General features: G+C 37.9%; 4 protein-coding genes and 2 long non-coding RNA genes across 6 annotated transcripts; 3 read left to right on the forward strand and 3 right to left on the reverse strand.

The window, feature by feature from the left end:
• Nucleotides 1–717: 717 nt before the first annotated feature.
• On the forward strand, nt 718–1,586 carry LOC120211551. The gene has a single exon (XM_039210061.1). It carries the CDS (start codon nt 764–766, stop codon nt 1,559–1,561), a length of 798 nt encoding a protein of 265 aa, XP_039065992.1. The 5' UTR covers nt 718–763; the 3' UTR covers nt 1,562–1,586.
• A 1,908-nt stretch (nt 1,587–3,494) lies between these two features.
• Nucleotides 3,495–6,410, reverse strand: LOC120211552 (very-long-chain 3-oxoacyl-CoA reductase 1-like). Its single transcript, XM_039210062.1, has 3 exons — nt 5,559–6,410; nt 5,406–5,475; nt 3,495–3,864 (listed from the first exon to the last, which is right to left on the reverse strand). The coding sequence occupies exons 1-3, from the start codon at nt 6,194–6,196 to the stop codon at nt 3,610–3,612; spliced, it is 963 nt and encodes a 320-aa protein (XP_039065993.1). The 5' UTR covers nt 6,197–6,410; the 3' UTR covers nt 3,495–3,609.
• A 2,538-nt stretch (nt 6,411–8,948) lies between these two features.
• Nucleotides 8,949–10,551, forward strand: LOC120211553. Its single transcript, XR_005524607.1, has 3 exons — nt 8,949–8,984; nt 9,501–9,542; nt 10,476–10,551. It is a non-coding gene; the product is annotated as an uncharacterized LOC120211553 (long non-coding RNA).
• A 2,418-nt stretch (nt 10,552–12,969) lies between these two features.
• LOC120211358 (serine-rich adhesin for platelets-like) lies at nt 12,970–18,228 on the forward strand. Its single transcript, XM_039209906.1, has 7 exons — nt 12,970–13,175; nt 14,201–14,236; nt 14,495–14,770; nt 15,035–15,129; nt 15,532–16,055; nt 16,143–17,613; nt 17,700–18,228. Exons 2-7 carry the CDS (start codon nt 14,215–14,217, stop codon nt 18,216–18,218), a joined length of 2,907 nt encoding a protein of 968 aa, XP_039065837.1. The 5' UTR covers nt 12,970–13,175; nt 14,201–14,214; the 3' UTR covers nt 18,219–18,228.
• A 537-nt stretch (nt 18,229–18,765) lies between these two features.
• Nucleotides 18,766–19,647, reverse strand: LOC120211554. Its single transcript, XR_005524608.1, has 3 exons — nt 19,345–19,647; nt 19,179–19,245; nt 18,766–19,058 (listed from the first exon to the last, which is right to left on the reverse strand). It is a non-coding gene; the product is annotated as an uncharacterized LOC120211554 (long non-coding RNA).
• Nucleotides 19,648–21,109: 1,462 nt separating this feature from the next.
• Nucleotides 21,110–22,960, reverse strand: LOC120211555 (probable carboxylesterase 16). Its single transcript, XM_039210064.1, has 2 exons — nt 22,164–22,960; nt 21,110–21,743 (listed from the first exon to the last, which is right to left on the reverse strand). Exons 1-2 carry the CDS (start codon nt 22,823–22,825, stop codon nt 21,206–21,208), a joined length of 1,200 nt encoding a protein of 399 aa, XP_039065995.1. The 5' UTR covers nt 22,826–22,960; the 3' UTR covers nt 21,110–21,205.
• Nucleotides 22,961–23,261: the final 301 nt, after the last annotated feature.

Genomic DNA, 23,261 nt, shown 5'->3' on the forward strand with positions numbered 1-23,261 from the left:
AAATATATACTTTAATGTATTTATTTTATTTATATGATCCCGTTGCCGTTGATGCTCCATCCAATAATAGTATATAACTTAAATACTCGAGTATAATGTGCTTTATTATTTGACTACAAAGATTAATACATTGATATGGTTAAAATATAGAATGTAATGATTGGATTATTAAAATACAAATAGTATAAATATTTTATAAAATACTTAATATGGTAAATTACGCGTTTAGTACCTAAGCTATCAATTTTGATCCGTTTTAGTACCTAAACTTTCAAAATCATACCTAGAATTTAGTTTTTGTTTCATTTTAGTAGCTCGCTGTTAAAATCTTTAGTTTTTGTTTCATTTTAGTACCCCGTTCAAAATTTAACGTTAAATTTTGAAAAAATTTGAAAGTTTAGGTACTAAAACGGGCAAAACTAATAGTTTAGATTCTAAACGAGTTAAAGTTTTAATGACGGGTACTAAAATGAAATGAAAATTAAACGTAGATATGATTTTGAAAAGAACTAAAAGTTTAAGTACTAAAATTTGATCGATAGTTTGAGTACTAAATGTATAATTTATATCACGCTTAATATTAGGTGGTTAGGTTTTAGAGGGTAAGCAGAAGTAATATATAAAGCGTTGAAATAAGAATTAAACAAGAAGCAACCAATTTGATCGGTGGTTTCGTCTTCCAAACTGTTTTTACGTACAAACAGTTATTTCTTCAACCTTTCTTCTTCTTCAAATTTGTTATGTTTGTTCATTTCATGCAAGTATGAAAGCTGCAAAAACAATACCTTCTATATTAAAATACGTCCTCGTAATCTCCGTTTCTCTCTTGGTCTTTGTTTCTCTTCAGAATCGCCGCTCTAATACCCTACTCGCCACCACTATCACCGTCACCGGCGTCACCACCTCCAACGACCACTACACTACTTCTTTTTCTTCCGCTCTGGACTTCTCCGATGACCTCAAAATCAGGGCTGGCTACACCACCTACGACGCCTACATCCAACGCCAACTCAATAAAACCCTCAACCCAAAGCTACGGAAAATATGGACGACCCGAGATTGGGACCGGAAAATCAAGGTCTTCTCCAGATTCTTCAACGAAATGAAGCTCGAAAACTTGCTATCCAACTCCTCGAAATCTCTCTCCATCGGCGCCCGCGTCGGCCAGGAGGTGGAGGCTCTCAAACGCGTCGGCGTCACCGATGCCGTCGGCATCGACCTCGTCCCCTTCCCGCCGCTCGTCGTTAAAGGCGACTTCCACAACCAACCTTTCGGCAACGACACCTTCGATTTCGAGTTCTCCAACGTCTTCGACCACGCGCTTTACCCGGAAAAGTTCGTCGCCGAGATCGAACGGACGCTAAAGCCTAACGGCGTCTGTATTTTACACGTGGCGTTATCGAGACGGGGTGACAAGTACTCGGCTAACGATTTGTACAGCATTAAACCATTGAGTAAGCTTTTCCGGCGATCGGAACTGGTACGTGTGCGTAAAGTTGACGGGTTCGGGTTGGACACCGAAGTTGTATTTCGTAAGAAGAAAATGATCCGACGGTCCTAATTTGATTTGTTACTTATTTAGTTATAACAAAAAAAACAAATTATTGAGGATAAGTAATTAATTTTTATGGCCAAATAAATATTTTTATTGTTTATTATAAATAATTATACACAAATTTGTTGTTTATTATTTGGATTTGTATTATTTTGAAAAGGTAGGTATAGACGGTTATCATGTAATACTTTATTTGTTACAAAATTCTAGACATTTCTTTTGTTTTACACGTAATAATAATAATAATAATAATAACAATAATAATAACAACAATTATAATAACAATAATAATAATAATAATCCATTCAATGTACATATAAAAAAGTATAGAGAAATATAATCAAGGGTAAATTATATAGTTTCTCACTTAATTTTATTCTCTCCTATTTTACTCAATGTACTTTTAATTTTTCTAATTTGCTCATTGAACTTTACGGAGTGAATAATTTTGCTCATTCAACTATTAACTTTTTAACGGTGTTATGACATAGCACAAGCATCAAAACAAAGTCGTTTTTGAAAATCAAATATATATCAAAACGACGTCGTTTCAAATCCTCTTTTTCCCCCCATTTTCTCTCTACTTTGCAAATAAAGTGACTGATTGCCGTCGTCAACCACCATGTTATTTTTCATTCCGGCTATCGTCTACTGTCGTTGATGGTGGCCATTCAGTCTCAAAATTCATAGGTCCATTTATCTCGACCCACTGAGTTCGAATATGATGGTTTGTTTCATCAAAAAATGTCTCAAAATCTGTGAATCTCGACTGAAACATTTTGACTTCCTTGCTTTCAATCTCTGATTCGTGGACTTCGAAGCAAGTTCCGACAAAACAAATGTCAGATTCGGACTCAAGGTGTCGAGGTGAAACGACCCATGAAATATGGGATCGAACGACCACCATCTACAGTGGCCAACGGTGACCGACGGTGGCATCCGACCACCTTCTATTTTTATTTTATAGTTGGGTAAGCAAAATAGGAGAAATAATAAAGTTTAGTGGGGAACGGTGTAATTTAACCTTTATATTTTCAATTATTTTATATTAAATAAAAAAACATATTATCACAACGTTAGAAAGATAACGGTAGAGTGAGCAAAATGATTCAATATGTAAAGTTCAACGGTAGAGTGAGCAAAATGATTCAATATGTAAAGTTCAGTGAGCAAATTAAAAAAATTAAAAGTTTGGTGAATAAAATAAGAGAGAGAGAGTAATCCACGGCTGTGGGCGCTTTATTTCCAGCTTATGCTAAAAGCCTAAATCCGAATTTTCCAACTTTCCCTGTAGGCCCAACGTAAAGTACACCCAACTTAATAATAAATGAAATAATTTGTTTTACAAAAAGAAATCATTATATTATTAATAGAGTTTTTAGACTTTACAAGTAATATATTGACAAAAAAGAAAGCATCAAAACATTGGTTGAATTAGGTTTCTTGTTACTAATACCTTACAATATAAATAAGGGTCAATTGCGCGTTTAGTAATTAAACTATTAATTTTAACCCATTTTAATACTTAAAATTTCAATTTTTTTCAAAATCATACCTAAAATTTAATTTTTGTTTACTTAAACGGACCAAAACTAATGTTTTAGGTACTAAACACATTAAGTTTTTAATAGCAGAAAACTAAAATGAAACAAAAACTAAACTTTACGTACTGTTGTGAGAAAATTGAAAGTTTAAGTACTAAAATGAATCACAATTGATAATTTAGGTACTAAAACGCTTAATTTACCCTATAAACAATTCAGGATTCTAGCTTTCTTATATAACATTATATACATTGAGATCAAATACAATCTCATATTTAAAAATTTCAAATTTTCATATAATTTAGAAAAATCGAGCATGTAGAAATGGGTTCTTAGGTATCTGTAATTTCATCCACAAACCATGTCCTAATACATAATGGAAGTGTCACAATGCCGACAGGAACAGAAAATGGTACATCTCAGAAAGTTTAAATGAGCCAAAAGCTCATTGATCCCAATGAACTTTGAACTACATCAATAGAGAAACAGAAGAGACTCATCGAGTTGTTTTCATTCATTCTTCATAGAATCTTTGAGATGTCCCCTCTTTCTAATGCCGAGACAAAAGTGCAAACGCCATGCATCGACTACGCTCTCCGGCAGTGAATAAGCCAAGCCCCAGAGGATGGAATGGGGCCAGTAGGGCGTGCAACGAGGTTCGTAGCCTATCCAGCGCATGGCTGCACGAGCATAACCATCTGTCGACGGAACAAAGAAAGAAGACCTTCTGATTGATGCCATTTTTGTTGCCACGTATAACGGAACCTGCATTTAGAAACCCCTTGGTTGATTAGAGAAGGTCGATGCATAGAGTCAAGCAGGTCTCGATATTTGCAACAACGTTAAGGCACGAAATCTTTCTAAGCCGACCTAAATACAACAAATTCATAGATGTTCAACTTTTATCTTGTGATCATACAAATGAATAGACTTCCTACCCCCGATTTAACAATAACCCTCCCTTTTATTTTGACAATAGAACACAATGTGACCTTGGATGTCGATACTGAAAATATTCTTACAACTCATTTAAAAGTATAAACAGTATAAGAGAGGGGAACACAAGAGTTACGGATTGAATGAACGGAAAAAGGGGATGCTAAGAAACACTCATATCGAAAGGAGTATTCAGAAAAGAAATCCTAAGATATAGAAAACGATATGATATCGGGGAGTATGCCGGTATGGAGAATCATAAAACTAATGTGAAAATTGATGACCTATTGATGACAATATTGCATGTAATTGAGTAGCATGAATGAACGATGGTGTCATATTCCTGGTATTAAACTAATATCATAAGAAAACGCATAGAAACATTATTGAATCAGCTTTCTTATTCATCGTCTTGCAGTGAAAGCAGCGTTTAATATATTCATGATGCTAACACCCCATAAGATGAGAGCGAAAGTGATTGAAAAATTGCAGGGTTGAAAACAGTAAATCTTTTCTTCTCCCAAAAGAAATTTCCAAATCAAATTTTTTGTCAACATTTCTGGTCAAGTAGATTGAAAAAGATGCCTTCTGAAACAAGAAAACAAGATAATGATATATAGCTAATTTCCAAAAACAGGAGTAGCATGCATGGCCAACACACATTTGTAAAAATCTATGTTTCAGAACAAGAGTCCATTTTCACTAAAACGTTCACAAATCAGGTTGTTTACACATAGAATATCGAACTGTAATACACTACATATAGAGGTAATTCGTTGTTGAAGACACATCAATTTACCACTGAATCACTTTTACTTATGAGCAGCAGTTTCTAACAAATGAAAAAGCGGCAATGCACTTCAACCAATAGAAGTTTGAAATAGTAAAAACACATAGCCAAGACATTTAGACCTGCGTTTCTCTAGTCTCTACCCTCACGTCACGTGTGTGCTAAACGGGTGAAGCTCTCATCCATTACCATTCAATACAAACTTAATCAAAATTCATCACTATCCATAAGACAGATTTACACAATCCAAGGCAGGTCCTACACATATGATGGCAATGGTTGATGTATTGAAAAGTAATGGACAAAATACTAATGAATTGGATCTCAACCTGTGTCAAACACGTATATGGTGATATGACCTCTAAGGATCATCCAAATACATGAAAGAAAACATAGAAAAGACTGATCACACCGAGTCAAATGCATACCCGTATCTAACACTCGCACCCGAATCCAAGTAACATGGATATAGAATAATTCGTATCTAGAATCTCGGTTCAAGTTTCAACCTTTACATGAAAATGTCTTCATTATGTAGAACACCTAGACTAAACCATTGGCATATATTAGCAAACATTACCTGGCACTGAACATCAATCCCACTGTTCTTGTATTCGACATAAAGGCACCTAGAGAATTGGTCAATATACCTGAAAACAATCCCCAAAAAATCAACTTCAGTTGCCAAAAAGAAATAAAACCCAATTAAAATTTCAAATATCAGAGCACTCACGCCTTAGTAGCAGCATAAACAGCATAAAGTGGATCAGAAGGTATAACAATGGCGGCACCAGAGCCAATATTCACAATAGCACCTTTCTTCTTCTTCACCATCCCAGGCAAAACAGCTTGAGTAACCTTTGTGGTGCCTTCAACATTAACCTTAATCAAATTCCTCAACAACTCGTCATCAACCTCATGGAAGAATCGAGCATAAGGATACGAAATCCCGACATTGTTAATCAAAACCCCAACATCCAACCCTTCGATTGTCTCTTTAATCTTCTTCACACCTTCATCGAGATTGCCGGTGAAGTCCACTACCACGGTCTTGATCTGAATCTTGCCATGCTTGGCCAAGATCGAATCGGAAACATCTTTGAGTTTATCGGGATTACGGCCCACCAAGACGAGATTAAGCCCTTTCTTCGCCAGCTGAAAGGCGAAGCCTTTGCCTATACCGTCGGTTGGTCCGGTAACAAGACCCCATGAGCCGTATTTCTTGAGGTTCTTACCGGGTCTGAGGAAATTGACCCAGACCCATCTGAGGAAAACAAAAGAGAATTTGAAGATTGATAAAGAACCCAGAGTGAAAAGGAAAATGACCCAGATAGGTTGAGCCTTGAGAGTATCGAAGAAACAGGTTCCCATGGATTATTTCGAGTGAAAACTTGAAATTGTGTGAAAATAACAAAGAGAGATCTAATGGGGAATATAAATAGAGTGCACAGAATAAAATAAAAAAGGAATCTTTAGCAATCCTGGTAGGCAGAAACAGTTGGGGGGGAAACTGGAAAGGATTGATTATCTATAAATGAAAAGGGCAATAAGTGGATGAAGTAGATGCTGAAAACCACCATAATTAACTACTCAAGAATTTACTCAACGCTGGGACTTGGGAGAGCTTATTATGTCCTGTTTTGACTGTTCCGATATTGTTATCATCATTTTGTAAAAAAAAAATATTGTTATCATCCAAATCACGAATAAGTAAATTTAGTGGTTAAGAAAAATTTTATCTTTAAAAGTTTTCGATTTAAATATGATATTTATGTACATATTTAAATATTTATTATTAAATAATTGATAATTTTTTAAATAAATATTACTCCGCCTTATAAATTATAATCAAGTAATTTTAAATTTTAATTAAAAAAAGTTAAAATATTTTATTTGCGAAAACCCTATTTTTTTCTAAAATATCAAAAAAAACTAAACTCTTAAATCATATTTTATCTCATTTACTTCAATCATCAATCATCTTCGGCCACCTATATGACGCGACATACAACCTATACGTCGTCAACCAACCATTAACTATTTACAATTCTTAATATCATTTCAAAACCTAAAATTTTCAAATTCTTAAATTTCAATCCCTAATCCTTAAAATTTCAATACACGATCCCTTAAAATCATTTAATATATCGTGGTAATTGACTGTGAAAACCATCTCCTTATCCATTTGATTGGTCGACCGATTGAATTTTGGTCGTTTGGCCATGAATATTAAAATAACGAAAGGAGAGGGGAGGAAGCACGCGTTTTTAATAATATGTTTATTTTTTTTAAATTAAATATTTTAAAATTCGAGATTTATTATACGTGTCATTTAACGAAATTTTTTTAATGATTATTAACACCAAGGCACCTAAAGTGATAACGTTTGTAACGTTAGGCACCTAAAATGATAACATTTATAACTTTATACACCTGGATGAGCCGAAAAATACTTTAGACAACCACTAAAAAAATAATATATTTTAGACACTTATTTTATACTTAATATTTTTTTTGTTAAAAATTATTGATGTAAATTGTTAAAAAAAAGTTTCTCTAATAAACTTTATTTAAAAAAAATAGAAGTCAGTCATAAAAGTCTACCTTTTGACTAACTTAACATCATCGGAAACAATTAAAAGCCGATACAAATATTTTTTTTATTTTTTCAACTTTTTCTATTTTATATATATTTTTTAAAATTTTGATAAAATATATTAATACCATTAAAGACATGAAAGATCCAGATGAAATTTAATGACTACGTATACATTCTAGCATGTCGAGCAAGTATGAGTTTTGAGTCTTTTTCACATGGTGGCTTAATGGGTTCATTGCATTTCTGTTAAGAAGATGAGATAATAAACGAGTAGAGTTCAGTTGATGAAGATGAATGCAGGGTGTATTTTCCTCAAGTATTTACATTCAATATTTGTGTTAGATATACACTTAAAAGGATATACAATAAAGTCGAAACTTAAATGTACGTATGAATGCATGGTATGAATCGGACTTTCATTTAATCTTCACCCCACCCAACCTGACTCGAACCTAATTCTATAAAACCCGTTAGATTTGGATCTTATGCCCATCCCCACACTTAAATGATTAATTTGTAACATTTTATACTTTAAAGTTTAAAACTAATTTAAAATTGTAGTTATAGTTTAAATATCTTTTGTATAATTAACTCGAAGTTATGGTATAGATAAAATTATTTTAAATTACATACATCTTAGTCATGAAAATAATATTTGAGGTTATTCACATAAAACATTATATGCATCCAATATACTAAAAATATTCTCTTGTTTCATTTTTTATATATAAAACTTCAATAAAAATATGTAAATGCTAAGAATTTAATACTGTGATCCAATATATCACTTTAAGTAATGGTAAGAATTATGAATTTCATAAATCAATTAGACTAAATTCGATTTTCAATAAGAGGTGTATTTACAGTTTCAGTAATAAGGATGATAATAAGATAATTTAAGAATAAAAGAATTTGATATACATCATCATCATCATCATCATCATCATCATCATTTAAAGGGAAAAAGAAAGAAATAATAGAAAATGCTAAACCACAAACTCCTGTAAGCACTGGAGAACTCTACGTTATCCTAAAACCAATGACACTCCATTTACCCCTTCCATGTATACTATATTAAGCAGGAACGATACGTATAAAGAACTCCGAATACACACAAACTTAAAGCAAGAAAAAATAAAAATAAATAAACATCTTCATTTGAAACATATAAAAACAAGACGATGATTTTGAAGCACGTCTTTCGGGCATTATCTATTGCTTTTTACGTATCATTGTCATTCCCCTCCGCACATTTTCACGATGTGAACCCGATTCCGGGCATGCCTGATCCACTTCATGCAAAGTTGGATTCTGCTTCCTATTCGCATTCTGGTTCTATCTCGCATTCGAGTTCTGCCGCAGCTTCCCATGCTTTCTCGGGTTCGCAATCCTTTTCGGCAAAACATGATGATGGCCGGGGCTCTTCTTCTTCTGTATCACATTCAAGTTCGGCTTCTGGCGCATCCTCCCATTCTAATTCGGCTTCACATTCTGCTTCTTTTCATCATTCTGGTTCTATTGAAGGTTCTGGTTCTGCTGAGACTTCTAAGTCTTCAACGGGTTCCGGGGCTTCTAGTTCCTCCACAAGTTATGGGATTTCAAAGGGTTCTGACGAATCCTCACAACCTGCCTCTGCAAATCAAGGTGGTGCTATGGGTCATAGTTCTGCATCTTTTTCACTTTCAGGTTCAGCTTCTAGCGCATCCTCACATTCTAGTTCAGCTTCACATTCCGCTTCTTTTCATCATTCTGGTTCTGTTGAAGGTTCTAGCACTATTGCAAATTCTAATGATTCTAAAGGTTCCGGTGAATCTTCACAATCTAGTTCAGCAAATCAAGGTGGTACTACGGGTCATGGCTCTTCATCTTTCTCACATTCAAGTTCAGCTTCTAGCTTATCCTCGCATTCCGGTTCAGCTTCACATTCCGCTTCTTTTAATCACTCTGGTTCTATTAAAGGTTCTGGAGCAACAACAGATGTTAATGATTCCAAAGGTTTAGGTTCTGTTGTGACTTATAACTCTTCATCAGGTTCCGGGGCTTCTGGTTCCATAACAAGTTCTGGTTCTTCATCAGGTTCTGGGGTTTCTAAGGGTTCTAACAAATCCTCACAATCTGGTTCTGCAAATCAAGGTGGTGCTATGGGTCACAACTCTGTATCTTTCTCACATGCAGGTTCAGCTTCTAGTGCATCCTCACATTCCAGTTCAGCTTCACATTCTGCTGCTTTTCATCATTCCGGATCTATTGAAGGTTCTGGCACTACTGCAAATTCTAAGGGTTCTGGCGAAACTTTACAATCCAGATCAGCAAATCAAGGTGGTATTACGGGTCATGGCTCTTCATCTTTCTCACATTCAAGTTCAACTTCTAGCTCATCCTCGCATTCCGGTTCAGCTTCACATTCCGCATCTTTTAATCACTCTGGTTCTATTAAAGGTTCTGGAACTACAACGGATATTGATGATTCTAAAGGTTTAGGTTCTGTTGTGACTTCTAACTCTCCATCAGGTTTCGGGGCTTCCGGTTTCACAACAAGTTCTGGTTCTTCATCAGGTTCTGGCCCTGGGGTTTCTAAGGGTTCCGACAAATCCTCACAATATGGTTATACAAATCAAGGTGGTGCTATGGGTCACAACTCTGTATCTTTCTCACATGCAGGCTCAGCTTCTAGCGCATCCTCACATTCCAGTTCAGCTTCACATTCTGCTTCTTTTCATCATTCCGGTTCTATTGAAGGTTCTGGCACTACTGCAAAGTCTAATGATTCTAAGGGTTCTGGCGAAACTTTACAATCCAGATCAGCAAATCAAGTTGGTATTACGAGTCATGGTTCTTCATCTTTCTCACATTCAAGTTCAGCTTCTAGATCATCCTCGCATTCCAGTTCAGCTTCACATTCCGAATCTTTTAATCACTCTGGTTCTATTAAAGGTTCTGGAACTAAAACAGACGTTGATGATTCTAAAGGTTTAGGTTCTGTTGTGACTTCTAACTCTTCATCAGGTTTCGGGGCTTCCGGTTCCACAACAAGTTCTGGTTCTTCATCAGGTTCTGGGGTTTCTAAGGGCTCCGACAAATCTTCACAATCTAGTTCTGCAAGTCAAGGTGGTGCTATGGGTCACAACTCTGTATCTTTCTCACATGCAAGTTCAGCTTCTATTGAAGGTTCTGGCACTACTGCAAATTATAATGATTCTAAGGGTTCTGGCGAAACTTCACAATCCAGTTCAACAAATCAAGGTGGTATTACGGGTCATGGCTCTTCATCTTTCTCACATGCAAGTTCAGCTTCTAGCTCATCCTCGCATTCCGGTTCAGCTTCACATTCCGCATCTTTTAATCACTCTGGTTCTATTAATGGTTCTGGAACGACAACGGATGTTGATGATTCTAAAGGTTCAGGTTCTGTTTTGACTTCTAACTCTTCATCAGGTTCCGGGGCTTCCGGTTCCACAACAAGTTTTGGTTCTTCATCAGGTTCTAGGGTTTCTAAGGGTTCCGACAAATCCTCACAATCTGGTTCTGCAAATCAAGGTGGTGCTATGGGTCAAAACTCTGTATCTTTCTCACATACAGTTTCAGCTTCTAGCGCATCCTCACATTCCAGTTCAGCTTCACGTTCTGCTTCTTTTCATCATTCCGGTTCTATTGAAGGTTCTGGCACTACTGTAAATTCTAATGATTCTAAGGGTTCTGGTGAAACTTTACAATCCAGATCAGCAAATCAAGGTGGTATTACGGGTCATGGCTCTTCATCTTTCTCAAATTCAAGTTCAGCTTCTAGCTCATCTTCGCATTCCGGTTCAGTTTCCCATTCCGTTTCTTTTAATCACTCTGGTTCTTTTAAAGGTTCTGGAACTACAATGGATATTGATAATTCTAAAGGTTCAGGTTCTGTTGTGACTTCTAACTCTTCAATAGGTTCCGGGGCTTCTGGTTCCACAACAAGTTCTGGTTCTTCATCAGGTTCTGGGGTTTCTAAGGGCTCCAACAAATCCTCACAATCTGGTTCTGCAAATCAAGGTGGTGCTATGGGTCACAACTCTGTATCTTTCTCACATGCAGGTTCAGCTTCTAGCGCATCCTCACATTCCAGTTCAGCTTCACATTCTTCTTCTTTTCATCGTTCTGGTTCTATTGAAGGTTCTGGCACTACTGCAAATTATAATGATTCTAAGGGTTCTGGCGAAACTTCACAATTCAGTTCAGCAAATCAAGGTAGTATTACGGGTCATGGCTCTTCATCTTTCTCACATGCAAGTTCAGTTTCTAGCTCATTCTCGCATTCCGGTTCAGCTTCACATTCCGCATCTTTTAATCACTCTGGTTCTATTAAAGGTTCTGGAACTACAACGGATGTTGATGATTCTAAAGGTTCAGGTTCCGGGGCTTCCGGTTCCACATCAAGTTCTGGGGTTTCAAAGGGTTCCGATGAACCCTCACAGTCTGGTTCTGCAAATCAAGGTGGTGCTACAGGTCACAGCTCTGTATCTTTCTCACATGCAAGTTCAGCTTCTGGCGGGTCCTCGCATTCCAATTTAACTTCACATTCTGCTTCTTTTCATCATTCTGGTTCTATTGAAGGTTCTAGCACTACTGCATATTCTAATTTTTCTAAGGGTTCTGGCGAACCGTCACAATCCAATTCAACAAATCAAGGTGGTATTACGGGTCATGGCTCTTCATCTTTTTCACATTTTGGCTCTAATGCTGATTCTAGAAAGTTTAATGATTCAGATTCTGCTACGACTTCTAAAGGTTCTAACTCTTTCGTAAATTCAAACAAATCAATGGATTCCAGTTATACAGGGACTTCCCAGTCTTCATTAGGTTTTGGGGCTTCAAAATCCTCTGAAAGTTCTAGTTCATCATTAGCTTCTAGCGATCATAAGGGTTATGGCTCATCCTCACACACCAATTCTGCAACTCATGATGGTGCTATGAGCCATGGCTCTTCATCTTTATCACATTCAAGTTCAACTTCAGGATCATCCTCACATTCCAGTTTATTTTCACATTCTGCTTCTTCTAAAGGTCATGACTCTTTTGCGGATTTTAACAATTCTAAAGATTCTGATACTGCTACTACTTCTAAAGGTTCTAACTCTCCGGTGGATTCAAACAATTCAAAGGATTCCAATTCTACAGGGACTTCTCAGTCTTCATTAGGTTCCGAGGCTACAAATTCCTCTGAAAATTCTGGTTCATTATCAACTTCTAACGATTCTAAGGGTTCTGGCCCATCCTCACATATCAGTTCTGCAACTCACGCTGGAGCTACGAGTCATGGCTCTTCATCTTTCTCACATTCAAGTTCAGCTTCAGGATCATCCTTACTTTCCAGTTTATTTTCACATAACACTTCTTTGGAAGGTTCTGACTCTTCAGCAAATTCTAACAAGTCTAATTATTCTAATTCCGCTAAGACATCTAAAGGTTCTGAATCTTCCTCAGATTCAAACAATTCAAAGGATTCTGGTTCTACTGAGACATCCGAGTCATCATTACCTTCCGGAGCTTTGAATTCCTCTTCAAGTTCTGGTTCATCATCAACTTCTAGTGATTTTAAGGGTTTAGGCTCATCCTCACATTCTAGTTCCGCACCTCATGCTGATGCTACGAGTCATGGCTCTTCATCTTTCTCACATTCAAGTTCAGCTTCAGGATCATCCTTACATTCTGGTTCATTTTCGCATTCTGTTTCTTCTGAAGGTTCTGACTCTTTCACAGATTCTAACAAGTCTAATGATTTTGATTCTGCTACAACTTCTAAAGTTTCTGACTTTTCCACAGGTTCAAGCAAGTCAATGGCTCCGAATACCACTGTGATTTCTGGTTCATCATCAGCTTCTAGCAATTCTAAGGGTTCTGGCTCATCCTCACAATTCAGCTCCGCAACTCACGGTGGTGCTACAAGTCATGGCTCTTCATCTTTCTCACATTCAATTTCAGGTTCAGGATCATCCTCACATTCAAGTTTATTTTCACATTCCGCTTCTTCTAGAGGTTCTGGGTCTTCTGCAGATTCTATCAAGTCCAAAGATTCTGATTCTGATACAACATCTAAAGGTTCTGACTCTTCCGTGGATTCAAACAACTCAAATGATTTTGGTTCTACAAAGACTTCCCAATCTTCAGTAGGTTCCGGGGCTTCAAATTCCTCTATAAGTTCTGGTTTATCATCAGCTTCTAGTGGTTCTAAGGGTTCTGGCTCATCCTCACATTCCAGCTCCTCAACTCACGTTAGTGCTACGAGTCATGGCTCTTTTTCTTTCTCACATTCAGGTTCAGGATCAGGATCATCCTCATATTCGCTTCTTCTAAAGGTTCTGGATCTTCCGGTGACTCTAACAAGTCTAAGGATTCTGATTCTGCTAAGACTTCTAAAGGTTCTAGATCTTCCACAGATTCAAACAATTCAAAAGATTTTGGTTCTACCGAGACTTCCCAATCGTCATTAGGTTCCGGGGCTTCTAATACCTCTATAAGTTCTAGTTTATCATTAGCTTCTAGTGGTTCTATGGGTTCTGGATCATCCTCCCATTCTAATTCTGCAACTCATACTGGTGTTACAAGTCATGGCTCTTCATCTTTCTCACATTCAAGTTCAACTTTAGGATCATCCTCACATTCCGGTTCATTTTCACATTTCGCTTCTTCAAAAGGTTATGGCTCTTCAACAGATTTTAACAAATCTAAGGACTCTGGTTCTTGTACGACTTCTCACTCTTCATCAGGTTCTTGCGATTCTAAGGGTTCCAGTTCATCTTCACATTCTGGTTCTGCTATGACTTCTCACTCTTCATCTGGTTGTGAGGCTTCAAGTTCCTCTACAAGTTCTGGTTCTTCATCATGTTCCAACAATTCTAAGGATTCTGGCTCGTCTTCACAATCCGGTTCTACAAGTCATAGTGTTGCCACAAGTCACGGCTCTTCATCTTTGTCACATTTAAGTTCAGCTTCTGGATCATCCTCACATTCCGCTTCTTCTAAAGGTTCTGGCTCTTCCACAGATTCCAAAAAGTCCAAGGATTCTGGTTCTTCTACAACTTCTCGCTCTTTATCAGGTTCCGGGGCTTTAAGCTCCTCTTCAAGTTCTGGTTCTTCATCAGGTTCTAATGATTCTAAGCGTTCTGGCTCGTCTTCGCATTTCAGTTCTGCAAGTCATATTGTTGCTACGGGTCATGGCTCTTCATCTTTCTCACATTTAAGTGCAGCTTCTGGATCATCTTCACATTCCAGTTCATTTACACATTCCGCTTCTTCTAAAGGTTCTGGCTCTTCCACAGATTCTAAAAAGTCTAAGGATTCTGGTTCTGCTACGACTTCTCATTCTTCATCAGGTTCTGGGGCTTCAAGTTCTAGTTCTTTATCGGATTCTAATGATTCTAAGCATTCTGGCTCGTCTTCACATTTTGGTTCTGCAAGTCATAGTGTTGCTACGGGTCATGGTTCTTCAACTTTCTCACATTCAAGTGCAGCTTCTGGATCATCCTCACATTCCAATTCATTTTCACATTTTGCTTCTTCTAAAGGTTCAGACTCTTCCGCAGATTCAAACAAGTTTGATGATTCCGGTTCTGCTATGACTTCTCACTCTTCATCAGGTTTCGGGGCTTCAAGTTCTGGTTCTTCATCAGGTTCTAATGATTCTAAGCGTTCTGGCTCATCTTCACATTTCGGTTCTGCAAGTCATAGTGTTGCTATGGGTCATGACTCTTCATCTCTCTCACATTCAAGTGCAGCTTCTGGATCATCCTCACATTCCAGTTCATTTTCACATTCCGCTTCTTCTAAAGGTTTTGGATCTTCCACAGATTCTAAAAAGTCTAAGGATTCTGATTTTGCTACGACTTCTCACTCTTCATCAGGTTCCGGGGCTTCAAGTTCCTCTTTAAGTTCTGGTTCTTCATCAGGTTCTAATGATTCTAAACATTCTGGCTCGTCTTCACATTTCGATTCTGCAAGTCATAGTGTTGCTACGGGTCATGGCTCTTCATCTTCCTCAAATTCAAGTGCAACTTCTGGATCATCCTTACATTCCAGTTCATTTTCACATTCCGCTTCTTCTAAAGGTTCTGGCTCTTCCACAGATTCTAAAAAGTCCAAGGCTTCTGGTTCTACTACGACTTCTCACTCTTCATCAGGTTTCGGGGCTTCAAGTTCCTCTTCAAGTTCTGGTTCTTCATCAGGTACTAATGAATCTAAGCGTTCTGGCTCGTCTTCACATTTCGGTTCTGCAAGTCATAGTGTTGCTATAGGTCATGGCTCTTCATCTTTCTCACATTCAAGTGCAGCTTCTGGATCATCCTCACATTCCGGTTCATTTTCACATTCCGCTTCTTCTAAAGGTTCTGGCTCTTCCACAGATTCTAAAAAGTCTAAAGATTCTGGTTCTGCTACGACTTCTCACTCTTCATCAGGTTCCGGGGCTTCAAGTTCCTCTTCAAGTTCTGGTTCTTCATCAGGTTCTAATGTTTCTAAGCATTCTGGCTCGTCTTCACATTTCGATTCTGCAAGTCATAGTGTTGCTACAGGTCATGGCTCTTCATCTTCCTCACATTCAAGTGCAACTTCTGGATCATCCTTACATTCCAGTTCATTTTCACATTCCGCTTCTTCTAAAGGTTCTGGCTATTCCACAGATTCTAAAAGGTCTAAGGCTTCTGGTTCTACTACGACTTCTCTCTCTTCATCAGGTTTCGGGGCTTCAAGTTCTGGTTCTTCATCAGGTTCTAGCAATTCTAAGGGTTTTGGCTCATCTTCACAATCTGGTTCTACAAGTCACAATGTGGCTATGGGTCACGGCTCTTCATCTTTCTCACATTCAAGTGCAACTTCTGGATCATCTTCACATTCTAGTTCATTTTCACATTCCGCTTCTTCTAAAAGTTTTGGCTCTTCATCGGGTTCTAGCACTTCTGAGGGTTCAGGCTCATCCTCACATTCTAGTTCAACTTCCGGGTCATTGTCCCATTACAATTCATCTTCACACACTGGTTCTTTTAACCATTTTAGTTCCTTTAATGGTTCCGATGCTTCTAACTCTGCCACAAACTCTAGTACGTACACAAGTTCAGATAAGTTATCATGTTGTAAATATTCTAAGGATTCTAATAATTTGAATTGCACATCAGGTTCCGGTGATTCAAGCTTTTCCACAGGTTCAAGTTCTGGTGATTTTAAAGATTCACATGCTTTATCACCTTCTGGTGATTCCAGTTCTTCTACGTCTTCTAGTTCTGCCATGAGCCCTTCCACAGCTGTTGATTCTCCTAACGGTGATAGCCTTACAACTTTAGGCTCTTCCGCACACATTGGTTCTTCTTCAACATCTAGTCACTCTACGACACAAATCGGTTCTTCTGCGAGATCTAGACACTCTACGGCACAAATCGGTTCTTCTGCTATATCTAGTCACTCAGCCGCACACAGCAGTTCTTCTGCAACATCTAGCTACTCAGCGGCACACACCGGTTCTTCTGCAACATCTGGACACTCTGCGATACACACTGGTTCTTTGAGAGGCACCAATTCTTACGATGCTCAAGGTTCTACAAACTCTGGTTCTTCAATAAGTTATGATATTTCCACGGGTTCTGACAAAAGCCAATTTGCTCATAGTTTCTCTAAGGTTTTTGCTTTTGGAGACTCGTACACTGACACCGGAAATGCCCAATCATTAGGCATTATGAAAAGCTTTGTGAGTGAATTTTTATCAGAATTCGATCAAGCCATGCACTCAAACCTCGAGTTTACTGGTAGATCAAGTAATGGTCGCTTGGTTATTGATTTTCTTTGTGATTCTCTCAACATATCTATGTTGCCACCATTTGAAGTTGCTTCTAAGAACCGTTCTATCAAAGAAAACTGTGGAGTGAATTTTGCAGTCGGAGGTTCGACGTCTCTTTCGGGTGACTTTTTTAGTGCTCACAAGGTTTCCAATAACTTTGTGTGGCAAGGCACTCCATTAGGTTTCCAGACACAAATAGAATGGTTCAACCAGTTCTTCACAGAAAAAGCCTGCAATGGGAAAATCACAGAACAATGCAAGGCACAAATGGCAAACAACCTCATTTGGATTGGGCAAATGGGTGCAGATGACTTTGCCCGTGTTATCGGGTCTTCTGTTTCCTTGCGGTGGCTCACCGATATAACTCTCGATCAAATCTCCAAAATCCTCACGGTACTTATATCTTGTCTGATATTATCAGGTTTAGCATCAAACATCCTGAAATATGAACAAGAAACTTTGTTGTTTTTTTGTTGCAGACGGTGTTGGACAGTGGTGCAAAGTTCATCGTGGTTCAAGGACTACCACCGGTGGGGTGTTGGCCATTAGCCAAGTTATTAACTCCCCATTTTGCCAAGGACGACATGGGGTGTTCCGAGGTTATCAATAAAGCAGTAATGGCTCACAATGATCTCTTACAGAAGACACTGGATGAATTCCAGAAAATACATCCCGCCGCTATAATCGCATATGCCGACTATTACAATGCATTCAAGACAATCTTGGGAAACCTCACTGCTTTTGGTTTTTCAAATGGAGTCAACACATGTTGCGGCATCGGGGGTGGACTCAACTTCAACTTGGACATTCTATGTGGCATGCCTGGCACCAACACTTGCAGCAACCCTAATAGTTACATTAATTGGGATGGAGTTCATCTTACAGAAGCGATGCATAGACAAATCACTCGCCTCTTCCTCCAGGACGGCTATTGCAAACCACCTTTCGCCGACCTCGTCAACAAGCATCATAGCTTACTTCAAACCTCTCATCCATAGGCTCACTATTGTATATACATTTTCTCAATAAGATAGTCCTTAGACATCCCTTCTTCACATTGGCGAAGCAAGAGTGATGTATCATAGACTTCAAGATTTAATAAATATGTATCATTCTACACTTTATTAGATGATACGGTGGCGGCTTTTGTCACCCTTTCTTATTCGACACTTCCATTTCTCCAAATATTTAATATCATTGAAACTAAAACAAAACAAATTAGACTAAACAGAAAAAATATGAGGCAACATTACAACTTCCATTATTAATTAATGATTCTTAAACTTATAGTCGTTGATGATTGAAAAGTGTAAGATGGTACTGATTATTTTCTATAAGAGGGTGATAGATTTAACTTACTTGACCCTGTTCACATTTGATGGCCGACATTTTCTATCCGTACACCATTTTCTCAGCTACTTCGTATCAATTTAAGTGCTCATAATATACCAATAATAGGTCCATCTAAGAAATTCTTAGGAAGGTTGTTGATGTAGAGGTAGAATGGCAACAAGGACAGGACTCCGATTTCATGTTCCAGTAATTTGGAATGATAACCATCAAGGGCAGAAACTGGGAAAGAATAGAAATGCAAGAGGTATAGTGGGTGGTTTCCAGTTACCAATTCCCGTAGCATTTGATGCACATTGCATGACAACAACTCAGAAAGACCATTTTGGTGCAAGGCTCCAAGCAAATCCCACATTCATCTTCCCTCTCCAAGTCAATATGCTAGAATCATCTCTTACCGGAACTCTCTATTGTAAAACGCCTTTCCTTATCATCATCCAACCACCCCAAGCAACCATGAGGCCTTTGAATAGATGACAATATAACACCTACAACGCGATCAATTAGATAACCGGACATTGATAAGGCAAACGAATCATGAAAGCAGAAAATTTTAAATCATAAAACTACAAACACACACACATACTCAAAAATAATCATATGCATACCATAAAATTCCCTAACCGTTGCCTTCCTTCCATGTGTAGATATCTTTAATCTCCCATCTGCATATACCTATGGCACATTATAAGACATAGGGCTCATGTAAATACATAAGGAAATAACATGAATCGTCTTTAAGGATCAAAATAATCCAGGGGAAGATGGCCGAACTTCGTATAGAAGTACGTGGAAGAGGTCTACATATCTAGGGAGTAGACACATTCATGAACTATCCATCCATTGTAGCAAAAACAGAAAGAGAGGAGCCAAATGGTCGTACACCGATTTCATTCGAAGATGTGCACCGCTCTCGGCGTTTGGAATTGCGGCGGTCCTGAAACCGCAATAACACGGTCGCGCTTAGAAGAACGAAAGTGGAGGCGTGTAAATGACATTCAAAACCAATCATCCAAGCAGCAAAATAGCCAAAAGTAAGATTAAAGATTAAAGGCCAAATTCCCCAACTTGTATTCGTTTTTGAAGTAAAACCTGTTCATAAACATACAGCATTAATATAACATTAAATAGAAGAAATCAAATTCAGTTCCTATCAGCTAAACAAACATCAAAATACCAGCAAGTCCCGCAAAAAGTCAGAGATTTTAGCTGGTATAAGAATTGTTAGGCTGATAATTTACCCTACCAAAGATTATGAAGTAAATGGAAACAAGAGCAAGTAAAAAAAACATTACAGGGATGAAGAAAAAGAAATCAAAGAACAAAACTCGCCAGCAAAATGAAAACCCAGATAAGAAAACTCACATGGAATTTGCATATAGATGCTATAAATTTATTTTCATGGTAAAAATGCTATAAATCTCTTTTCATGGGCAAGAAAGTAAGCTGGTTATCGGGCAAAAAACACTTCAGAAACTTACCACATGACTATCAAAATCTCTGGATGCGGGAAAGATTTCAAGAAAATGGGAAGGCTCTTATAATAATTTTAACTGTTCAACATCAGTAAAGCAACATTAATTTCTTTTCTTTTTCATCAAGAACAAGAAAAATCCATTTTTTCGGAGACTTGAAACTATGGGTTTGGTGAGTGAATGAATGAAAGAAGTTTAATATACATAAGGGACGTGTACGTGTACATGTACATGCACATGCAATGCACGTAATGTCGAACAAATAAGTCAAAATGTATAAAATCTTACCACATATGTTTTGATTCTTTTTATTCAATTATATTTTTTATTAATCTAGATAAACACAAGATAATATATGTTTAAAGATAATTCTTTACCATTTGACGTTGAATGTTCATACCCTAAAATTCTTGGTGCTCAAACCTGAGCCCTCGCAAAATAATAACAACTCTTTTACTGTATATTTCTTTTAAACAAATGAATTTAAGATAAAAGCTTCTCGACAACTTAGAATTAAAAATGGAATGAATGCGTTTATATAAATGAAAAGGTACATGAGTTTTATTTGCGATGTTTTTATTATAGCAAGAGGTCTAGGGACAGAATCATAATTAAAGTGGGTAAAATATAACTAAAAATAGGAAATGAGAGAGAGAAAATCAAAATAAATAAAAATGGGAAACAAAATTTAAACAAATCAAATTTAAATCATACAAATTAAGTAAAGAATTTTACCAGCTACTTAAGATTTACATATACATGTAAATAATGAAGATGATAAATAAAATAATCACTCATCATTTTATGAAAGACCAAAATCGACTAAAATAATAATAATCAATTAAATTTAATCATAAAAATATAATATAAGATCGAAATATAACGTTTGATATGTTTTTAACAGCATCATCAACGTTAATTTTCGATACTTGTAATATGAACAAATGAATATTCCTAGTGAGGAAAAGGGAAGGAATTGCACCTGAAATCCAAAGAATATGGACAAAACGGAGCTCAAACCGATATGCATTCGAAACGAACGAGCCCGTGACCGGAAACTATATACCCTCGTCGTGCAAAATCGCGGATCTCGTTGCTGCGATACGGGTTGTTTTACGCTTTCTCGATTTTTCTTTTCCGATTTTTCTTTTCCGATCTACTCAGTAAGAAAACTCATGGCCTCTGAGTGATATGTATTTCTTGACCCATATGGCAATATCTTCAGCACAGGCTTGTGCCTGTGGTGTCTGCAGGAGGACGTCTAGCGTTGCAAATTCATGAACTGCGTCCTTGTATTTGAGAAGCGGGGCGTCTATGTTAACCTTCCGAAGTTCCTCGGAGTAAGAAATGGCCCGATCCTTCATCCAGTCTTGTTCTGCGACGACCGTTAGTGTCGGGGGCATGAACTTCAGAGGAGGCTCTCTCCCTGGGATCAAAGGGTTGGCAGCTGGATGATCGAGGTCGAATTTTTCCTCGGGTAGAAAAAGCTTCCATGCCCGCAGGCATGTTGACTTGTCATAGACGTACGAGTTTGCGAGTTTAATTTCCGAAGCTGTCGGATTCCTCCCGACGAAAAACGGATACATCAGGACTTGTGCCACCACCTTAACCAGATCCAAAAGCTTCCCTGCCTCAACAGCCTTTCGAGCCACGTAGTCCGCCATGTTCGCACCACAGCTTACCCCTAGAAGTACGCATCTGCTCCGACGTCAAGACCAAGAGAGCCGATTAAAACGAGAGAAAATACCACAGCCAGCATGATTAACTGACAAGCAAGGCACAAGTTAACCACAAGAACTCGAACTATATAACCTTGTTGAATCATGTCATAGAGTCTATAATTTGAATAAACACATCTACAATCCCTTTCTCTATTCCGAGATCGGATCGAACAAAAAAAACTCGAATCATCTAAGATTCAGATAAGGAATTTTCAGCTAAATCACTAGTTATTCTTGATTGTAACTTCATTCCGTAATGAACAAGCAAATGATGCATTAGTTTAACATGTTCTTACTTCAATGACACTCAAATAAACAACATAAACACGATATCGGCACGACGTGATCGAATAGAAATGAATCGAATTGATCGAAAAGCGAAGAACTAAGTTCATACCTAGAGGGATCTCCATGAGCAGCTAACCAAGGTTCAGCCATGGAAGCACCGAACCCATTGAAAACATGAGCATCCATTCTCCTCCTCCCATTCCCCATCCACTTCCCACACTCCGCCAAATTTGCCTCCTTCACCAACCAATTCAACACCTTCAAGCCGTCGTCGAATGCGGCCGGATACCGGCTCTCTGGCGCCAGCCTATAGCCGACAGCAACGACGATCACGTCGCAGAGCTTGGCAATCGTCCGACAAAACAAGCCGATCCTCACGCTATCGTTGCTGCCGCCGACGAAAGCCCCGCCGTGAAATTGTAACACCACGGGTAATTTCCTGTGCTTTGTTTCCGGCTGAGGACAATATCCACTGTAAACAAAATCACCATCTTTGCTTCCGTCTTCGTATATCGCCGGGGTGTCGGGACTAACCACCGTATCCGGCAGGAAAATCCGGACGCAAAGAGACGAAAAAGGGTCGATGTGGATGTCTTTGGTGGCGACGCCGTCGGTGAAGGAAGGGTTGCTAGCAGCAGCAGATTCCTCACGCCGCGAACTCACACCGAAAGGATCGGCGCAGTCGATCGGAGCTCTCGCTATATTATAAAGAGCATATCTTTGCTGCAACTTGAACAAGATGCTGTAGAGTTTCACGGGTAAACTCGGCATATTCGATTAAAACAAACAAAAACAAGAACAGAGAACGAATAGATAAGTTCGAACTATAATGGAGTTCAAAATTTGCGGGATTGATTTGACGCCATTGATGACTACCGGAGAAGGATTCAACTCGTAGAAATCCTTGAAGGTGTCTTCTTTAATGGCTGCTTGGGTAAATAGTCAGAGATGATTCGAGAACTTTCTTAGTTGAATTGAATGATCATAGGGAAATACAAATAAAGTGATGGGTTCAGTTTTACTTACCTGAAATGTCAACCCAGTCTGAATCTTCGATTTTGATTTCAAATTTTGTGAAAGAAGTTTAAAGATTGAAACTTTCTGTGATAAAGTACAAGGATTAATTTCATCAAACACCCTCAAACTATGCCTTATATTTTATATTGGTTCCTAATTGTGCAAAAATTTTAATTAAACTGTTAAAATA

Source organism: Hibiscus syriacus, unplaced genomic scaffold, assembly GCF_006381635.1.
Source record: "Hibiscus syriacus cultivar Baekdansim isolate YM2019G1 unplaced genomic scaffold, ASM638163v2 tig00109972_pilon, whole genome shotgun sequence".
Lineage (NCBI taxonomy): Eukaryota > Viridiplantae > Streptophyta > Magnoliopsida > Malvales > Malvaceae > Hibiscus > Hibiscus syriacus.